Raw genomic sequence first — 20,003 nt, forward strand, 5'->3', positions numbered from 1 at the left:
CAGAAAAGTAAAACTTATAAGTATTGTTAGAACAATTTAACCTGTATTCAAATCTAATATTATTAGTATAGATTGTATCTTTGATGTAAGTAGCCTACTGAAATCATGAAACATTTTAATGATGTATAAGCATAACGTCAGGATAAAAGGTTCATCATTTAACTTTAAAAAAATAAAAGTATTATGTTAGCCTGGTTTGCAAAACTGATGGCTTTCAGTTGGATCGCTGTTGAACGGATCGTTTTCCAACCGCACATCAGCAGATGACAACAACAAAACATACAGAGCTACTGAGAGGGTGTTAGCGAAGTTAGCTAGCTACCTGAAGTAAACAACTGGTGTTTTGTGGTGTTACACCATCTCGGCTGGAGTTTGCCAAATTAGACATTTCTTTTACACAAATATGGTTAATCTGTGCAACCAACCATGGTTGTCAGTTATTGTAGTCTAGTTTAGTCTAGCTAACGTTAGCTAAGTGGCTTGCGAAGCTAGCTCTATGAATGCCAAGCAAAAACAGGTTAGCTAGCTAGCTTGGATGTTAGCTTGTTAGCGAGACCAAGACCAGGGAGATGCGAGCAAAGTGAGGTAAGGCCAACAAATCAGTTATTAAATTAATTCAATGTGGAATCTCCTCATTATACCAATATACGTCTTAGCAGGTGATGTTGGCTGTTTTTACTAATCTTATTACATTTGCCAAATCCATCGACGTTAGAAATAACGTTAGCTATCCTGCGGTAGCCTGACAGCTGTGTTAGCTTATAGCCAGTTACCGCAGTCAGCGGGTTGTTATTGACCAGCTAGCTTGCTAGCAGCTGCTGGTAGCCTCTTATCTGGCACTGTACCCATGACTAACTGGAGGCATTGGGGTTAATAGCAACGTCTAAGTATCGGTGTTCTCAGCCCTAAAAACAGTAACGTTAATCATAAACATTTGTCATCGGGTAGCTAATCCTGAATGATACGAGGCCTACAGACGTGCAAACAGTCATTAACGGCGGCAGTCAGCTAACAACATTGTCATAGTCTGGGATCGCAATTTAGCTGGTAAACGTCAATGGTGAACAGTTAGTGGTTAGTTAGCACTAACTTTGCTTTGCTATCTTTAACTTGGCATTATATCAGTGCAGCCTTCTGGCTCTCCAGATAAACATCCACAAACGTGAGCTATCTACTCTTTCAGGTAACGTTAGTTCAAAGTTGGTCTTTGTCTTACATCAGACCAACATGACTTCTCACATATTAAAAACTCGGTAGTGTCCAGTAGCCAAGGAAATGTTGCCTCAGCAAACGTTACTAAGGTATTATTCGGTAGATACGAAATTGCAGGGGTCTCACATGTTTGAGTGGAAGGTGATGACATGTTGGCCTTTTGTTAAAGATTATGTTGTAAATCATCTAAAGAACCAGACTATGTCCTTACATATAAGTATGCATAAATATACATACAACATAGGTATAACCAAGAAGCTTTATGGCGTTGAGGTTTAAGTAAATGGCAGCATCACCTATCATCCAAAGTAATTTAATGATAATAAGAAAAATGTAATCTAATGTAAAAACAGAGATGATCAACTATTTACTATTCTCTCTCCCCCCAGGGTGGCCTTGAATGACTAGATGAGCGAGACAGGCAAATGCGAAGAACTCTGGGAGAGTCAACATGAAGTTGTATGTGTTCCAGGTCAACAATGGCAGCACATTGACATTTGACACTGATCTTGCTGTCCAAACGTAAGAAACTGGCATTTTACCCATATTAGTTCAAAATAGTGGTCAGTATTGTTGGCTGTTGTGATCTAAATACATTCTTCCTTTGTATCAGTGTACTGGAGCTTAAACATGCCATCCAAGCCAAATATAAGATTGCAATTCAACATCAAGTCCTTGTTGTCAATGGAGGGGAATGTATGGCTGCAGAGAGGCGTGTTTGCAGCTACAGTGCTGGCACTGTAAGTTTCTACAATTTGATAGTGTGTGTTTTATTTGTCTTAAAGGTACACAGGTTGCATACGTGATGTCCGTATTACTAATGTTTTACTGTTTATCTATAGGAAACCAACCCCATATTCCTGTTCAACAAAGAGATGATCTTGTGTGACCGGGATCCAACAATCCCCAAAACAACCTTCTCGATTGAGAGTGAGATTCAGGTTAAGGTGGAGGAATCTCTACTGATGCCAGCTGTCTTTCACACTGTTGCCTCAAGAACACAACTTGCTCTGGTAGTTATCTTTTTGTAATCTTTTTTTTTAAGCTGCCTTTCATTGCTTTGGAATGTTTTCCTGTCATGTGCACTACCTTTTGTGAGATGAACACAGAAAACCATTGTATCTAATCCATTAACTATGGAATGATCCTAACTTGTCTTCACTTTGTTTTTACTTCTCCAGGAAATGTTTGAAGTTGCCAAGAAACTTTGCAGTTTTTGTGAACGATTGGTTCATGATGAACACCTTCAACACCAAGGCTGGGCTGCCATTATGGCTAATCTGGACGACTGCACTCTGTCTTATCAGAAGTTGCTAGGGAAATTTGACACTTCATACACAACTTATCAGCGTGACTTGGAAGAAATTAAGGTGAAACTAACAAAGTAAGTATTGGCACAAAAAGCCCTGCTATTTTATACAAAGTACTGTATGCTTATTAGTAATTACTATCTGCATATTGCCTTTGCCGACATGGGAACTATTTAGAATTATTTAATCATAATCTTAGCTCAATTAAACAACTGAAATAACAGCAAATAAACCCACATTGTAATATATTTCTGCTAAAAGGAAATGTGCCTGATGAACTTTATGTCCTCATGCACATTTTGTTATGATTGCAGGTTAGGGACATCAGTTTCTGTAATGGCGAGGATACCTTTGCTGGAATGTTTAACAAGACACAGTTACAAAGAGAGCATGGAGAAGTCCAGCTCAACCCAAGGAAAGGATTCAGATGAGACGGAAGAAGAAAAATCCACTGACTCTGTGCGCCATGCTACGGATGCACAGAGGCCCTCCAAGTCATCAGCATCCTTCTCTGCCCCGGGGACGGCCGCATGTGAGCCAACTGAAGACCAAGAAACAAATGAAATGACTGACAGTGGTGGACTGAGAGCTGCATTATTAGATGATGATGATGATGATGATGATGATGATGATGATGCTCCAGAGTTTGCCAACCCAACCTGCTTCAATGTCACACTATTAGACTGGATCAACGTGCAAGACAGACCCAATGATGTGGAATCGGTTGTGAGAAAATGCTTTGACTCCATCAATAGGGTGAGTCACAGATGTATAAATAGACATGTCAAAATAGTGTTCTAAATATGTAGTCATAAATTGTGTTGGAAAATATCATGAGTCTTTACCGAAATGTTTTTTTTTTCAGCTTGACCCTCGGATTATTCAGCCCTTCCTGACAGATTGTCGTGACACAATTGCCAAGCTAGATAATCAAAACATGAAAGCCATCAAGGGGCTTGAGGACAGGTTGTATGCTCTCGACCAAATGATTGCAAGCTGTAAGAAGTTGGTGAATGAACAGAAAGAACTTGCTCAGGTACGTAAAGTAAGGGATAAACACTATGAAATAACTTTCGCCAGCTTTTTTAAAAAAAATTTATGAATTGTGCCTGCATTTGACCTTGCAGGGATTTTTGGCTAATCAGAAGCGGGCCGAAAACCTGAAGGATACATCTGTTCTGCCTGACTTGTGTCTAAGTCACACCAACCAGCTGATGATCATGCTGAACAACCACAGGAAGCTGCTAGACATCAAAAAGAAGTGCACAACTGCCAAACAAGAACTTGCAAACAACCTTCAAGTCCGACTCAAGTAAAACTGAAACCCACTTCTTTCCCAATATGTTCATAAGTCATAAGGTGCTGCTTTCTACATAGTGCTATGGGCTTGTTCTATTGACTTACTGATTTAAAAAATGCCAAAGTCAAGAGAATCATGTTTGCAACTTTAACGGTGCTAATGATTTTGCATTAGATGGTGCTGCTACGTGATGCTTCATGCAGACCAGGATGGGGAGAAGCTTCAGGCTCTACTCAGACTTCTGACGGAGCTAATAGAAAGAGTGAGGGTGGTGGAGGCCCTCAGTACTGTCCCTCAGATGTACTGCTTGGCGGTGGTGGAAGTCGTCAGGAGAAAAATGTTTATGCGCCACTACAGAGAGGTCAGTGCTAAATGCCATTATTTGACAGTAATCATGCTTTCAGACATAGTGATTCAAAGAGGTGAGCTCTTTGCCTAACTAAATCTGTAGCTTTCAGGCGTGTTTAACGCTGAGCACATTATTGACATATTTAGCTCTAATGGCAGTTGTTTTCTGTCTTTGCCACTATAATGAAGAGAGAACAGGCCTATTATGTTGTTTGCTGATACTTGACAATTAAATTCACTTTGTTTATTTTTTATGTTTTGGAGGGAATGCTTGCTTTTCAGTGGTTTTACTCTGTAATATCTAACATTCCTGAAGTGCTGAACTTAACAAAATATGAAAATAGGCACCTGAGCTTGCAAAATAAACTGGCATTGTGGTCCTGTATCTTTTCCAGACTTTGTATTGCTATGTCTAAATGTACAGTAAGAGTGGGAAATAGTTAAAAGCCAATAATGTAATTGATTTTGCTTATATTTGTCCTCTCTTTTATTGAGCTGACAGTTTTGTCACTGTAGTTGATGCATCAGGAAGCCACTCCTTTTGCTTGTCTTTGCTTTCCCTTTCTATTTTTCTAAAACACTGTCTTAATGAGTTTTTCTCCTGAGAGCCAGACCGTTTCATAACAAGACATTGATTGTACAGTTTTGAACAGTAATGAAACTAAATGATCTCCTTTTTGGCATTTAAACTCGGAATAGAAAATTGCTTTATAGCAGCTCAGTAACATTAAAATTCATGCTAAGGAGTGCCACCATGTTCTGTAGGTTGACATCGTCAGAATCACGATTATTACTTTGTTGTAAAATCTTTGCTATCAATCTTTTCAGTGGGCTTATGCACTTGTGAAGGATGGGAAACGACTGTACGAGGCGGAGAAGTTCAAAAGGGAATCCTTTGGGAAACTCTTTAGTAAGTGTCTTTTGTAAACTCTCAGCTGACTACATTTGAGTTGTCACTGTGAAGCACATAGATTCCAACCACGGTCAAAGTTGTGATCTGTTTATTTATTTCCTTTCAGGGAAGTCTTTCCTCAGAAATCGTTTGTTTAGAGGACTCGATTCATGGCCTCCAACATCCTTTTGTGTAAGTTACAATTTAAGAGCATTTTGACCATGTTGGTATGTTCATAAATATAGTTTACACTGTATTTAAGGGGTCTCTTCTTGTGCTCTGCTTATTATTGTTTATAGACACGAAAGCCCAGAAGGTTTGATGACGAACTTCCAGACATCTCACTTTTTGACCTGCAGTACTTGAAATCTTGTTGTCCTGTAGAGGTGCAGCCTTACCTTATGTAAGTCACTGTCCTCAGTTATTGAAATGGCTTTAGATATCACCTTGTCAGTTTATGTCACACTGCCAGAACTATGCTAAGATATGGCCATGGAAAACATACATTTGGAAGTGTCCATTTCTAAATTAGATTAATTTGGTTGGAGTCCATTAATGCAAATTGATGTGTTTTTTTTGTAGAATAATCAAATATGCTTTGACAATTAATAGGACAGACAACAACTTGTAAGACTTTTAATTGTGTTATCAAATGTCTCAAGTAATCCAATAGCACTGGGGTAAGTTGGGTGAGGAAGGGCTGGAGTGCACAGAAGACACAGGAGCTATACAGGCTGTTTTTTGAGTTAATGTTAAAGCTCTAAATTAAAGTTATTTTTTTATTGTTCTGGAGCCTAATCTTGTGATGTGGAAATTAGCCTGAATCCCAGCCATTATAGCACTAACTCTCCGACCTCTGCCATAGACTGTCAGTACTAAAAGAAAATCTCAATGTATTTTTAACAACATTCTGTCCCTAATTATATTCCTAATATCATTTTTTTTCCTGCAGGGTTCCCACAATGTGTGACTTCGAGCCCTTAAATCGCCACGTAGAGACACTTCACCAGCTGGTCCAAGCGGCACAGAGTGTGGATGAGATGTCTCAAACTATTACTGACCTGCTAAGTGAACAAAGGGTAATGACATAATGATACTTAGATAGGCTTGTCACTTTAAAAAAATAAAAATAAATGGTTGTTATCATAGACTATATATTAATGGACAAGGTATCTGGTTGTGCTGCAAATGCGGAAGTGCCCTAAACCTGCATTCTATCTGAATTCCAGCAGGGGGCGTGTGGTTGCAAAAGGAGGTCGGTTTCTGTAGAAGTCTATGAGAAAGTGACCCACTTCTCACTTGATTTATTACCTCAGTAAACATTTTCATAATGAGTTTATGGTCTCAATCGCTAGTTTTAAGTCTTCTGCAACACAGAATTATGATCATTTTTTGAATTATGGTCTCGTTGATTTTAAAATTGACGATAAAGCAGGGGGTGTTTTAGGGCGTGGCTATGATGTGATTGCCAGTGAAAGTGTGTAACGTAATGTAGAGTGTAAGCAGCTCCTCCCTCACTCCTCCCTCTCATCTAAAATCGTCACATCCGCAACCAGGATGGCTGCGCCCGTAACGGCAAACTCAACGACTCATAGCAGATCTCCACAAACCAATGGGTGACGTCACACATGCTCTGTCCACTAATTTACAGTCTATGATTGTTATACATAGTGTGATTTTTGCTTTTCTCATTTATTTATGAAGTAAGTTTTTCCTTTCTCTCCCTCTCCCTTCATCTGTTCTGTCTTTGCAGATATCCTTTAGTCAGAGATCAACCGTGTTTACCCCACAGTCAGGAAGCATACCGGGGACCACAACACCGAGATCCTCCAAAACCCCTTCCTCTCTTAACCTTCAGGGACCCAGCTGCCAGCCCCTACATGTTCCCGTCCCAGCTCCTCTAGAGGACTTGTCCCCAGACAGCATAGATGCACAAACATTTGACTTTGAAACCATTGGCCACCCAAACATGGATCCCATCCTGCAGCAGGGCTCCCTTGACTTGGATTCTCTGGCAGAGAGCCCTGAATCTGACTTCATGTCTGCTGTCAACGAGTTTGTGATTGAAGAGAACATGACCTCTCCGAACCCCATCAGTGACCCTATTAGCCCTGAAATGATGGTGGAGTCGCTGTACTCTTCAGTCATCAACGCTATTGACAACAAGCGCATGCAGGATACCACAATACTAGAGAGGGAGAACTCAAGGATCACTTTTCTCAAACAAGTTATTGACAAGTACCGATCTGCTGCAGAGGAGTCCCATTCAAACTTCAGAAGTGTAAAGGAGGACCTCTATCATTTGAGAGGCCTGGTATTAAAAGAACAACAAGACTTTGGCTTTGTTTTGAGGAATATGACTACAGAGATGCGAAACATTGTGGACAACATCTGCCAGACCCACGAACTGGAACTGAAGGAGCAGCATCAAAGTGAGCTTCTCTCCCTTCGTCAAGAGCTTGAGAAGCAGGTTCAGACACTAACAGAGGAAAACCAAGTAAACCAGAATATTGTCAGAGATGTCCAGCACGCAATGCTGGAGCTGGAGGGGCTCATGGAGCGCAAAGAGAAAGAACTTACTCAGTTTGAGAATGACAAAGAGCGATGGGTTGAAGTAGAGAGCAACCAGAAGGATAGGATCAAAAACCTGGAGCAAATGATGAGTGATCAAACCGAAGAGATCAAGATGCTCTCAGCTTCAAGAGGCTCTCTGACCAGCCAGCTTGAGAATCTGTACTTTGAGATCGAACAGAGCCAACAGAAGATCCGGCAGGAGCTGGAAGTTGTTGAGCAGTCCCACTTAAAGGAGATGGAGGACAAAATAAAGCAGGAACACAAGGCAGAACTGGAGACCCTTACCAAGGTAAACCAGGAGGCTCTGGAACATCTGGCTCATGAAAATAGTGCAAAGTTAAGTGAGGCAGCTGATCACCATGCCACTGCACTTAAAGAGAAGGACAACCAAATTAAGGACTTGGAGGCTCGTATTACTGAGCTAGCAGAACTCCGCTGCAAAGTAGAGGTGGAGCTAGCCCTCAAAGAGTCCGAGACAGAAGAGGTGAGGCTCTTATTTGAGGATGCCAAGATGCAGCAGGCAGAGACTGTGAAGTCCCAGGTAGAGGCAGCGACCAAAGTCCTTAATGAAGAGCTGGCAGATATCAAAAAACAGCTTGATGTAAAAAATGAAGAGTATGAAGTGGGCCTAGCAGAGCTGAGGACGCTCATGAGGATTGAGAAGGACCACTGCATCTCAGAGCTGGTGGACAGACACGAGGAAGAGACTATTTTGTTGCGCAATGAGCTCTCCAGCCTGCAGCGGCAAGCCCAGGATGCTGAGAATAACCATGCTGAGCAGCAACAGAAACTTGAGCAGGAAATGGACCAGCAAGCAGCTGCTCTAAGTGAAGAAAAAGAAAAGCAGTTGAGGAGCTTCCAGGAACTGGAGCAGGAGTTGAGGACTGTTATTAGCAATTTGCAGGCCGAAAATGACCTGCTCTCCAAAAAAATAGAGCAAGACAGACAAGTAATTGAGAAAGATTTAGAAAAAGAAGAGGCCTCTAAGGTTGCATCACCAGATGCCTTTAAAGAGTTGGCGCAGCAGAAGGAGGACATGGAGAAGAGACTGTTAGACAAAATTAGACAACTTGAGAATGAGCTTCATGAGAGACCATCCTCAAAAAGGTAAATGTTTCCTCACAATGGCAGACACATGTAGTAGACTGTAGATGTTTTGTATATATTCTGCTTACATTTAAAATGACACACTCAAATAAAAATCGACTGTACTGTTAATTGAGAATGAACTGTTATTTGTCTTTGTGTGTGCTTGTATGTCCACGTAATTCCTTTGTCCGAATCAAACTTTATTGTGTGCCTTTTCAGTGATGAAGGGTTGTCCCTGCATGCTGAGGGGCGTGCAGATGCCGGAGCGCCTCTGTCTTTAGACTCTGCACTACAAGAGCGGCTGCAGCAGGAGAGGGCCTCCCTGCAGTCCCAGATGGACCTCCTGGAGAAGAAGAAGAACGAGGAGATGCAGAACCTCAAGACATCACTAATCGCAGAGCAGCAGGTTTGTATTTAGGCTGTAAATAGCTGGGAAAGGTTCTGTCTCCTGATGTTGAAGTGCAGTGGTAAATAAACCTTTGCCATTATTGATGATATATTGTTCCTAATAATGGAAAACGGATAATATGTAGACTGCTTGAAACTGAATGCACGTTGTGTGAATGCTTTCTTAACTACATTTAAGCACCGCCTAGTTAACATCGCACAGAGCGACGATTTACATAGTAATACAATCCAGTATAGCAACCTACTTTGTGTATTTTCAATAGTTATTGACACTGTTACTGTCAGGCACTTGCATTCAATTTCAAGTTTAGCCTTACACTTCAACAGATCAATCTTCCATTCATTTAACTGGCACTAATCGTGGTCTCTCTGATCTCTTTACACCAAAAGATCCCCAAGGGGCAGCAGAAAGATTGTATTTACTCTTCAGAAATTGCTCACTTGCTGCTATTCAGCCAAGTGTTGTATTTGGTCACTTATTGAATACAAAGATTTCTCTGAATCTGTTATGGAGATATTGGACCTCTCCCTGTTACACCACCCTGCATAGTTTAAGCTAATAAGACTGTTGTTTTGCACAAAATATTGCATAATTAAGCTTCACTTACTATAATTTGAAATAACAGTTGAGCCCACATAATTACATTTCATTTGTGTTTTTTGTTAGTGGGTAGAATACATGGTGAAGGAATCAGACATGGAACAATACAAAAAAATCAAAACGGATTAATAAAAATTCTCTCCAAACTCCCATGGCTGCAGGCTGATCTGCATTGTTAGAACAAAGCAATTAAGAGGCATCCTATTAAATCATTAGTTCTTGGGTATACATTCCCTGTTGTGACCAAAGTGGCTAAATGATTGTTTTTTTTATTTCTCTAGACTAATTTCAACACTGTTCTAACCCGAGAGAAGCTGAAGAAGGAGCAGATCATCAATGAGCTCACAGAGAAGTTGCGGAAAGTAACGCAACAACAGGAGAAGGACAAAGGTGAGTGCTGTAAATACTGAGCGCTTTGAGAGGAGGGCAATATTTTTTTTTATATCTAATGAAAGAAGCCTGTGGTCCAAATTGTGTTTTTAAACATGCTGCTCATATTTCAAAAAACATAATTCTTTTGTTAAATAAAAAAGGTGTGGACAGAACACAAGATGGTAATGTAATCTTGTTAATAGTATACCCAATAAATGGTCTCTACTATTTACTGCCATATTTTAAGAACAGCCATTCGTTGAGGTTTTATGTTATAGATTGGCATATTGTGCCTGTCAGTGTTTCTTATTTATTTTAACCTTATTGCAGCTCTGATAGAGACACTCTCCGAGGACCGAGCTAGTGTCATGCAGGAGAAGAAACACTTGGAAGAAGAGCTTAACCGCCTGCGCAGCACTGCACTGGTCTCCTCTGCCTTCTTCGCTCCTAACCCCTCAGCTCAGGAGATCACAGAAGCTGGAGCAGGAGCTGCAGCTAGAGCTCTGCTTGTTGCTGGGCCTTTTTCCTCTGACCCCATGGCTGAAACCGACAGACTGGCCTCTGTGGCGGCCATTCGAGATGACGAACAGGTTGATTCAGCAGTGGAAGCCAGCATGGTGACAGTCCAGTAAGCATCTTCTCTCCAATAAACCTGGTTTTGTTGATAGTTTGAGATATATTGTAGTGATTGTGATCTATCCTGGTGTAGTTTATACACACACACACACACACACACACACACACACACACACACACACACACACACACACCCACCCACACCATGCATTGCCTTGGATCTGATTAATGCTTTAAGTAATGTGTGACGCTAAAGCCAAAAAAGGTTGTGTTTTTAGGTTAGAGAGTTTTGACAGTTCGCTGAGAGGACAGTCTGTGTAGAGGAGAAGCACACAATTGTTCCTTAATGTGTACGTGTGTCAGAATTTTAAAAATAACCTACTGTTCAACTGTGAACATTAAATTATGTAGATTTAATTTTTAGTTACATTTGGAGTTTAAGTAAGAGTTGCTCTTACTGCAATACTTCCTCAGTTCCTTTTGTCTATCATGTATGCACACTACTTAAGAAATCTGTTACACAATACTATATACATAGTCCAGAAATCAGGTTTCTTCAGCAGCAGTGTAGCTCTGCTGAACCAGGTTTTCATTTTTCTCTTAAGTTACTGCATAAAGCTGTATAAAAAATAAAATTCAAGTCATTTTGCTTGACCTATCAACAGAGAAAACTAATTGAAAATATTACTATACACACTTTGTTCATTCAGAGGTTAAGAATATATTTTCAGCACGATAACAATAAAGACCAAACAGAAACTAATACATTTCATTGCGACACTTTATCATGTCCCAGCTATTACCTTTTATTGTAATAATTAAGATATAAGCTTATTTAGATTGCTGTATTTTGTTAATTCATTTTCTTTGCACATTTGTTAAATACAGTATACCCATAGCAAACTTACAGTAGACCTAAAAGTGGCTGCATCTATAGTATCAAGCCTTTTGTTATGATGACATGAAATTAGTTGCCAGTCACGGACTCGAAAGAGGTCTTTGCGTTATTGAAGAGGGATTTTAAAAGACCATTGTGTAAAATAGCCACAACTGGATGGACAGAAAGGACAATTGACAGTGAAAGGAAGGAAGGCAGGCTAGCATCAGACAGTGTAAGTTTTCCATTCATTACTATAAAGATTTAGAACTATTTAATACTTACACGATTAGAATAGAGAATAATTTCCTAATTTGATCAATTTTCATTTTCTACATAATACATGCATTTTTACTGACATTTCCCAGAGGACATTTATCAATGATCTATGTTTTCTTTCTTGTAGTGATAACATCCTGATGTCGGAGGAGAAACAGCGGATACTCCTACTTGAGAGGGTAAATAGACACATCTCTCTCACACGGCATTCAAGAGCACAAGACGCCATTTTTCTGGATGTCTCTTATCTGTTTAATCGATCTGATATATGTTTCAGACTTTACACATGAAGGAAGAAGAAAACAAGCGCCTCAGTCAAAGACTGGTCAGTTATTTATTATCTCTATAGGATATGTAACACATGCTCCACTAGGTGGCAGTAGTATCAAAGAGTAAAATCCTGACCCAGGAGGCTGAAGAGTTTAGGGAAGAAAAAATATTTTTTAGGAAGAGTGTCATTAGACTGTGTAGAGGGTTGCATTTTAGTGAAATGCTCGAAACAAAAACATATATACTACTATAAGTGTTTAATATTTTGTGGTTTAACAAATTCTTTTAATCTGCTCTGACTTTGCATGGTTCACAAAGGAGGGTGAAACTGAAATTAGAGTATGATGCAGAAATGGGGGTAAAAGTGCTAATACTAATTACCGAGCCTATTTCTAGCATATGTCCAATAAGAGAAATGTTAGAAGTTGCCTATAGCCAGTATTGTTAACCCTTCAGTGTAACATGTGTAACGTTGTCCTAATCCTTTTCTTTGTAGATGTCTCAAAGCATGTCGTCTGTGTCGTCACGGCATTCAGACAAAATCGCCATCAGAGAGTAAGTGAATAAAAGAATAACGCATGGCCTCGCTGTTGTGGTTTTTAGCTGTTTTAAGCTAAAACTCTGATCATCATTACATGTAATAATGTGTAAGGATACACATTATTGTATAATTACATGAATGTGTGATAGGTTTGCAGAAGTCGGTGTCATCATTCCTTTGTCTCTCTTTTATTCCCTTCAGTTTCCAGGTAGGCGATTTGGTTCTTATCATCCTGGATGAAAGACATGACAACTACGTGCTGTTCACAGTTGGCCCCACCCTCTACTTCCTCCACTCAGAGTCTCTCACTGCACTGGACCTCAAACCAGGTCAGCTTCACCCAGTCGTTTTGGGAACATGATGAGAACTGTCGTGTTGACATTTTGTTTTTTAAATTTACTAATGAAATAAATGTGTAAGTGATAGTTGTTTATTAGATTTCATATGTCAGGCATTAATGGGTTTATAACAATGATACGGTAGGCACAGGTGTATCATCAAAACGGGTTTATGCTTTATATTTGTATTTGCTTAACAAGTCAATTTGTTTTTATTTAGCATCAGGGACCTCAAGACGGCCGTGGGTACTTGGAAAGGTGATGGAGAAGGAATATTGCCAGGCAAAAAAGGTACTGAATTTGACAAAAAGTTCTAAAGTGTTTTTCTTTTTAATTTGTGTTTTTAATGAATTTTTAAGAACCAATATGCTGACATAAATAACGTGTGGTCCTGGAAATCTTATTTTTAGTGACACTTTCCACACTGGGTTTGGTTTGGATTGATCTTTTTGATGTGTTGACTTATACATGTTATATTGCTGTTATATTCACGTCTGTCGTTCTTTCCTTGTCTCTTTTCCTTCACTAGGCCCAGAACAGGTTCAAAGTTCCGTTAGGAACCAAGTTCTACAGAGTGAAAGCTGTTCCATGGAACAGAAAAGTATAATAGCCAAGTAATGAGCTAAAATGTATATTTATATTGCTTAATTTTTGAACAGAAACGTCACATCATAATTCTTAACTTGAAAATCGAAAGACCTTAAAAACAGAAAGAATTCAAGATAGTCATCATGCTATTTTCAGTTTCAGTTCTATATCCCACCTGCTACCACATTTGTTTTCTTTTAAACCCAGTTTTGTTATTGTGGACCAAATGCTATTAACTTTATTAGGGCATTGCCCTATACACTGTGGCATTAGGCCATTTGACCTGTGTGTAAAATTGAACAAAATTTGGATGTTAAATATTAGTTCTCATTATCAGCATTTGTCCTTTTGTGGAAAATACTGTCATTATCAACATAATTGAATAAAAATATACATTTTATTATAAATGTTTATGGAGGAATGTTCATGGCATGCATATTGATATATTTTCTTTGATTTACTTATCCAGATAAATGTTGTAGTTGGAAATGTAGTTAATGCTGTTTGTTACTCACAAAGCAGTGTGGCCCTCTGTCAATACTGAAATGTACATTATGGCTGACTGATGGAAACAGTCGTCTTTGCAATCCTTGAAATGCACTTTCAAAAACAATGCTTTTGTTGATTTAATAAGGGAAGTTAATTGAGCTGTCAGAACTAAGTAAATATATCAGCACAAACTTCTCACTATCATAGAATATTGATATGTAGAAAGGAATACTTTGTGACTGTGTTTCATTATCGGAAGACATTGTACATTATCCATCCATTCACACATGTAACAATAAATGACTGTATTGTAAAAGATAGAGTTTTGAAACAATAAAGGATTGATCCCAAACATATTCTGCTGTTTTTATGATGGTCAATTATTGTTGTTCCTTATTTGGAAATTATATGTGATGCTAAGAAATTATGCTTTTCACTCTTATCTACCTTATCACCCTAATCATTAGGGGGTGAAAGGTTTTCCTAGTTCATGGACAAAAAATAAATTTACCACACCAGCAGACATTTGCTAATTTTCACCAAGACTCACTCGCCTGCTGAGATTTCTGTATTAACGAGAAACCAATTTATTAGAGCTTATTATTATGAAATAAAATACAAAAAAATACACAGTGACTTTTAGAATGTTTATGATAAATAGCTTTTTAATGATGCTTTAAAAAAAAGTATTAGGGATTCAGGAGGTCAATGTGGAATAGCACATTGTAGTGTATTCATTTGATTTTTGCTTTTGTGGAAACATTAATGTTGGCACGCTGCTGCAGGAAACAGACTTCAAAAAGGCTTCAAATCGGGGCCCAAGAACGATGCGGCCCTCATGGAGAAGGAAGCCCACCAACATCACTTTCCCAGTTCACAGCGGGGAGCATAGCAGCTCTCTGCCGAGCACTCTCTACCATGTGGGTCTAGGGGTGTTTTAACAATGTTTAGCTCTATTTTCTCCATTTAGCATAAGCCTGTTGTCACATTTGGATGGCTCCTTCATAAATTGATGGTGTGATTCCTACAATTTCGGGACAGGCCTGAACGACAAAATATGCAACACAACATTCGATACCGAGGTGGCTGGCAAGCACCAACCATGTGCACTGGACAGGCTCTTAGTGTAAATGTTTACAACCCCCCACTGAGCTCAGTGCTGCTGGGAGTCACTCTCATCAGGCTGAATGGGATTTAACATTGCCATGTGTAGTCTCTAGCTAGTTCCACCATTAAAACTGCCCTTGACTTGCTGTCAAACTTCTTGACTACTTATCTTCAGTACTGTACTGTTGGGAAGCTGTAGTCATAGCAATTTACAATGTGCTGTGCATCTCTGTTTTTCTTTTGTAATATTTAAACAGGAATTTATGATTTAATTAAACAGGATACGTAACAACAAAAATGTTACAATTCTCTGCTCAGTGTTTTATAATAAATAATATGTAGCACTTATGCAAAAAACTAGAGATTATAAATTGCTCTTCAAGGAAATATGAAAAAAATACATATACAGACTGAAAATAGGAAGCCAGAAAAGGTCAGAAACGTGTGTATGACTTGCATACATATACCTTAAATCTAGGTTATACCATATATAACCTAGACACTTATGGAAACATATTACCCAAATTAAATTTTACAAAGCCTTTCGATAAAAATATATTTTCAGGAACAATATTAAGTTTGAGTTAAGGTGTACTAACAGCTAAACCTGTTAAATGGACAAGACAATAGCAAATTATGTATATATGCACTTCTCATATATAGTTGATAGTACTGAGAACTGTAAGACTTAATGTTTTTTGTGCACAAACGTTTTTTACGTAATAGTGAAATGATGTCACTGCCTGTTGAATCCTTGGAATAAACTTATTTATTAGAAGAAAAAAAAACTAAAATTTAACACAACTTCATATTGGCTTTACTAACAATATTTCTTCCTACACAAGTTAATTCAAATTAATCTCATTTAACACTATCATACAAAAAGTTCAAAGGGTAGCCTGAACTTTTTTTTGTGTACAAAAGCATAAATTCATCACAAACGTACACCATTAATTGTATAAGGAGAGGTATACTAATGCAGCTTTCAAATGCCATCAGCTGAAATCCAAAGACACATTAAAATGGCTTTTCTTTGCATGTCAACACATGCTGGAGGCACTAAATTAAGGTTTAGATGAGTAAATGTGAAATATCAAAACGATGTCAGAGACAACTCACAAAAGAATGTCATACAGTCTCAGATCTTGCCCTTTGTTACAGATATTCTCTGTATATGAAGATAATACACAAGTTGTATTTGATTTTCCAATATCTCTAACACTATACGAGATAGACGGTGCTGCAAATAAACAAGCATTATTTGTAGAGTAAATATATGCATGAACTTCAAATGATGGATAAATGAAAATAAATAGGAAAGCCTTAACATAACATTTATATTTTCGAAATCTAAATGGAACGAGTGTGTTGAAGAAGAGCCAAGAGGCATTAAGGCTAAAACTGCAAACCAAGGAGTAAATCGACTTAATGCCATCACATTTCCACCCTATTCATGCCTAAGAAAAGGGTTAGGGAAAGAGATTAGGTTATATATCTGCTGTCAGGGACTGAAGAGACCAAGAAGAGAACTTCACCTAAACAGAATGATGATCAAACAGACATGCTTTAACAGACATGCTTCATAATCTCATCCGTTATTGTCCCTTCTCTGCCTTGACTACAGGTTCAGTAGAAAATCTTAGACAGGGGCAGATTAAATGTGTGATGAAATGTCTGAGAAATATGTGAGAATGCGCAATATAAGGATGGTTGATTTTCTACCCACATGATGAACATAATCACTATTAGTAACACATATCCACATAAATATGATAATTCAAATTTTAAACACATTTATTGGGTTCATATTGGAAATCATCACCATCTCATGGCATAGTTTTATGGATAATTACCGCCAAAGAGATAATGCAGCATATGAAAGGAAAGCTTTGAGGCTTCTCCACTCACTGGGAGGAGAGTGCGTAGGTTTTGTTGTGCATCTGAGCTGTACCCAAAAGGCAAATATGTGGAAAGTTTGGTGACAAGCATCCAGGCGTGTGGTTAACAAGATTGCATCTGGTGAGCAGGAAGTGTAGCATATAACTAAACTACGTATTTAAAAGGAGAAATTATTTTCACATTAAGTTTAGTTCCATCAGTAATCCTTCTAAATATAGATAGAACTATTTCATTTTCAGTAGAAAATAATTATTCAAATACCCTATAGTGCAAATCCCATTAATTTAGTGCATGACACAGTTTTTGATTTCCTACCACAGAACAAAACGGAAAAAGAATCCAGTAAACATTCAAATCTGTTGTCTTATTTTGGTAATCTGGCTGCTTACTGACAAGTAAATAATCAATACAAATAGTTCTGAAGTGTCTGAAAATAGACAGGCGATTTAAACTGTAACTAACAGCCATGCATTTTCCAGCTGCAGAGCAGTGTTGAGGAAATGACACCAGCTTTGATGGGTTGTATAGCTTTTGAGATGAGCCTCTTTATGCCGCTTGCAGTTCCATTATGGCTTTGTTCGAAAGCTTGTTTACCTGCTGATAACATACACTGGTGGATTCAGGAGCACCGATCCAAAATCTGCTGCCAAAGTCACTCAAGTCTCATTGTACTGCAGGAGGGGAAGAATGAAATGTTTATGCGGAGGGGAATGCAAATGCTAAATGTGAAATCAAACTATGGGACCAATAAGGGATCAGAATAACTTTGCCAGGTTTTATTTTTAGCCCAGTTGCAATGCTAGCTTTGTGAAACACTCTTCAGTTTAGCCTCTGTGCATCTGTGTGCTTAGGTTTTACTCAGTGGAGAAATGCTGTTCCAATTTTACAAAAATGTTAAAACTGTAGATTATCAAATAGGTCGAGGAGAACATAGTCTGAATCAATAATGCTGCATATTATTTTAATTGAACTGGCTGGTTGACGAAAATACCTGATTATGGAGCTGTTTGTCTCTGATAATATTCAATATCAAATAACCAGCAGATCAAAAACTGCTCATCAAATCTCATCGTTGTACATCACTCGAATATTTTTGGATTTCACTGTTAAAAAAGCTATGGTCTCAGGTCAAAGGAATAGCCCCTTGGTTTGCATATTAAAGAGGATTTGCTAGACCTCTGTTAGCCATGCATCCCCATGCAGGCAGGTCTCCAGGGGGCCAGCAGGGCCCCACAGACGGGCAACTAGGGGGCCAGGTGACCCTGTCTCTGAGGTTAGCAGGAAACACTAAAGAGGGATGGGCAGGGAGCTGAGGAGCCACTGAGTGCGAGTGTGCAAGGCTGGTGATGGCAGCTGTCAATGGTTTGGAAGGAGAAGCAGACAGATTGTGCGTTCTGTTGGTGCAGCCAGTTCGCCACCTGGCAGGCTTTTCCTTGTTAGAACTTCTTGCTGTTTCTGTTCTCATCAGAGAAATGTTTTTCCTCTTATCCTCTGTGTTCAGGGGAAGTTAAATTTGTCAAAATGTTTAAAGATGTTTAGTGAAATGCAATTGTTTAAAGTACGCTCTGTCTATTCTAAAAAACTGCTGCTGCTCTGGTTTTTTTTATCAAATACCATAAAAAAAGCTATATATTTATGATTGTAAACCTTGCTTAGGACGATGGACTACATAATTAAAATAAAAAATAAAAAAACTACATACAGAATAAAAAATGTAAAGGTATGCAATGTGAGTGCTGACCCTGTGCTACATTATTTAACTGTTTGTAAGAAAGCAGGTATGTTTCAAGGGCTAGGATTTACTTATAAAAAATAATCTGTAACTTTCAAATCCCATCATAGCCGTAAATGCTGCTCCATGTTGTTCACTTGTTAAGAAGAAATGCAAACGTTAACCATGAACAGCTTAAAAGTACATTTAAAAATCAAATTTGGCAGTCAGCGCTTGTTTCAACAGGATTAAAAAAAAAGTCTTTCATTTGATATAAATATATGCAAAGAGAGTGGTGTGGTGATCTGGGTGCCAGAGGTGGCGCTTTACTCTGGATATTCTGGCTTGGGCCTGTAAGGGACATAAATTAACATGAATTAACACATGCATGCAATAAGAAAATAATTAATTCAAGTTATCAGTCACCTCTTCCATTCCAGGAATCTGATTGACAAGATAAAGTAATGTGCAAACTGCTTTTCAAAGCTAACAGCCTGGAGCACCCCTCCTATTAGTTAGTCATTCCCTCAGTATCACACCCGGAATCTGTCATTTCACAATTTTCTCCCATAATGCATATGTGCCGCTCTCACCACTCCACTACAGCAACTGCCATCTAACAAGTTGACACAGAGAATGATACAATTCACGTCCAGTATTCAGTTCCATATACAGCAAGCATCTGAGGCAGACGGGTCAAGAATATGGTACATTCTGTTCTCTCTCAAAATGGCTTTTCCAGGACTCTAGAGAAGCTAGATGAAGCTCCCATGATATCCTTCGAACACCTAAGATGAGTTTTTCAGGATTTAAAACACTCACCAGGTGTAAAATAGTCTGTAATAATGAAATTATGCAATATCTCAAACTACTTTTCCCTTAATCTACTGTGATTTCATTTGACCTTCATTAAACCAGCAATACTGTTCAAATGCATTATCTCTTTTACAAGAAAGACCTGGCCAAAACTAGTTAGCACATTAAACACTCACACAATAAATGTACATTCACATATAGCATATGCGTAGCATTCACAGTAAGATAGGACCTCAAATGCATGAACAAGAAAGCTTGACTGTTTAAAACAGTTACATTCCTCATCAAACATGCTGTGAATGTGGCATTTGAATGCCTGATATTTAGGTAGTGTTTGCAACAACAAAAATGTATCTTGTAAATGATTACAAACCCAGGCTGGGTAGTACAAGTTCACAAGAGTCAC

The 20,003-nt window shown here is 38.6% G+C and overlaps 1 protein-coding gene across 2 annotated transcripts; it reads left to right on the forward strand.

The window, feature by feature from the left end:
- The first annotated feature begins 241 nt into the window (after positions 1 to 241).
- Positions 242 to 14,420, forward strand: rb1cc1 (RB1-inducible coiled-coil 1). 2 transcript variants are annotated; one of them, XM_031294060.2, is made up of 23 exons: positions 242 to 585; positions 1,602 to 1,734; positions 1,826 to 1,952; positions 2,055 to 2,225; positions 2,394 to 2,596; positions 2,837 to 3,278; positions 3,388 to 3,558; positions 3,650 to 3,834; positions 3,997 to 4,183; positions 4,999 to 5,080; positions 5,190 to 5,254; positions 5,362 to 5,465; positions 6,015 to 6,141; positions 6,816 to 8,743; positions 8,945 to 9,131; positions 10,016 to 10,124; positions 10,437 to 10,734; positions 11,966 to 12,017; positions 12,116 to 12,163; positions 12,605 to 12,663; positions 12,851 to 12,978; positions 13,208 to 13,278; positions 13,517 to 14,420. In XM_031294060.2, the coding sequence occupies exons 2-23, from the start codon at positions 1,664 to 1,666 to the stop codon at positions 13,592 to 13,594; spliced, it is 4,893 nt and encodes a 1,630-aa protein (XP_031149920.1). In that variant the 5' UTR covers positions 242 to 585; positions 1,602 to 1,663; the 3' UTR covers positions 13,595 to 14,420. The 2 variants fall into 2 exon arrangements, with proteins under 2 accessions (XP_031149920.1, XP_031149921.1); XM_031294061.2 differs by lacking the exon at positions 12,116 to 12,163.
- Positions 14,421 to 20,003: the final 5,583 nt, after the last annotated feature.

Source organism: Sander lucioperca, chromosome 9 (assembly GCF_008315115.2).
Source record: "Sander lucioperca isolate FBNREF2018 chromosome 9, SLUC_FBN_1.2, whole genome shotgun sequence".
Lineage (NCBI taxonomy): Eukaryota > Metazoa > Chordata > Actinopteri > Perciformes > Percidae > Sander > Sander lucioperca.

Coding starts and splice junctions, on each gene's coding strand:
- rb1cc1 (XM_031294060.2), top strand. CDS start 1,664: ATGAAGTTGTATGTGTTCCAGGTCAACAATGGCAGCACATTGACATTT. Junction 1,735..1,825: donor ACTGATCTTGCTGTCCAAAC/GTAAGAAACTGG, acceptor CCTTTGTATCAG/TGTACTGGAGCTTAAACATG. Junction 5,255..5,361: donor GGCCTCCAACATCCTTTTGT/GTAAGTTACAAT, acceptor TATTGTTTATAG/ACACGAAAGCCCAGAAGGTT.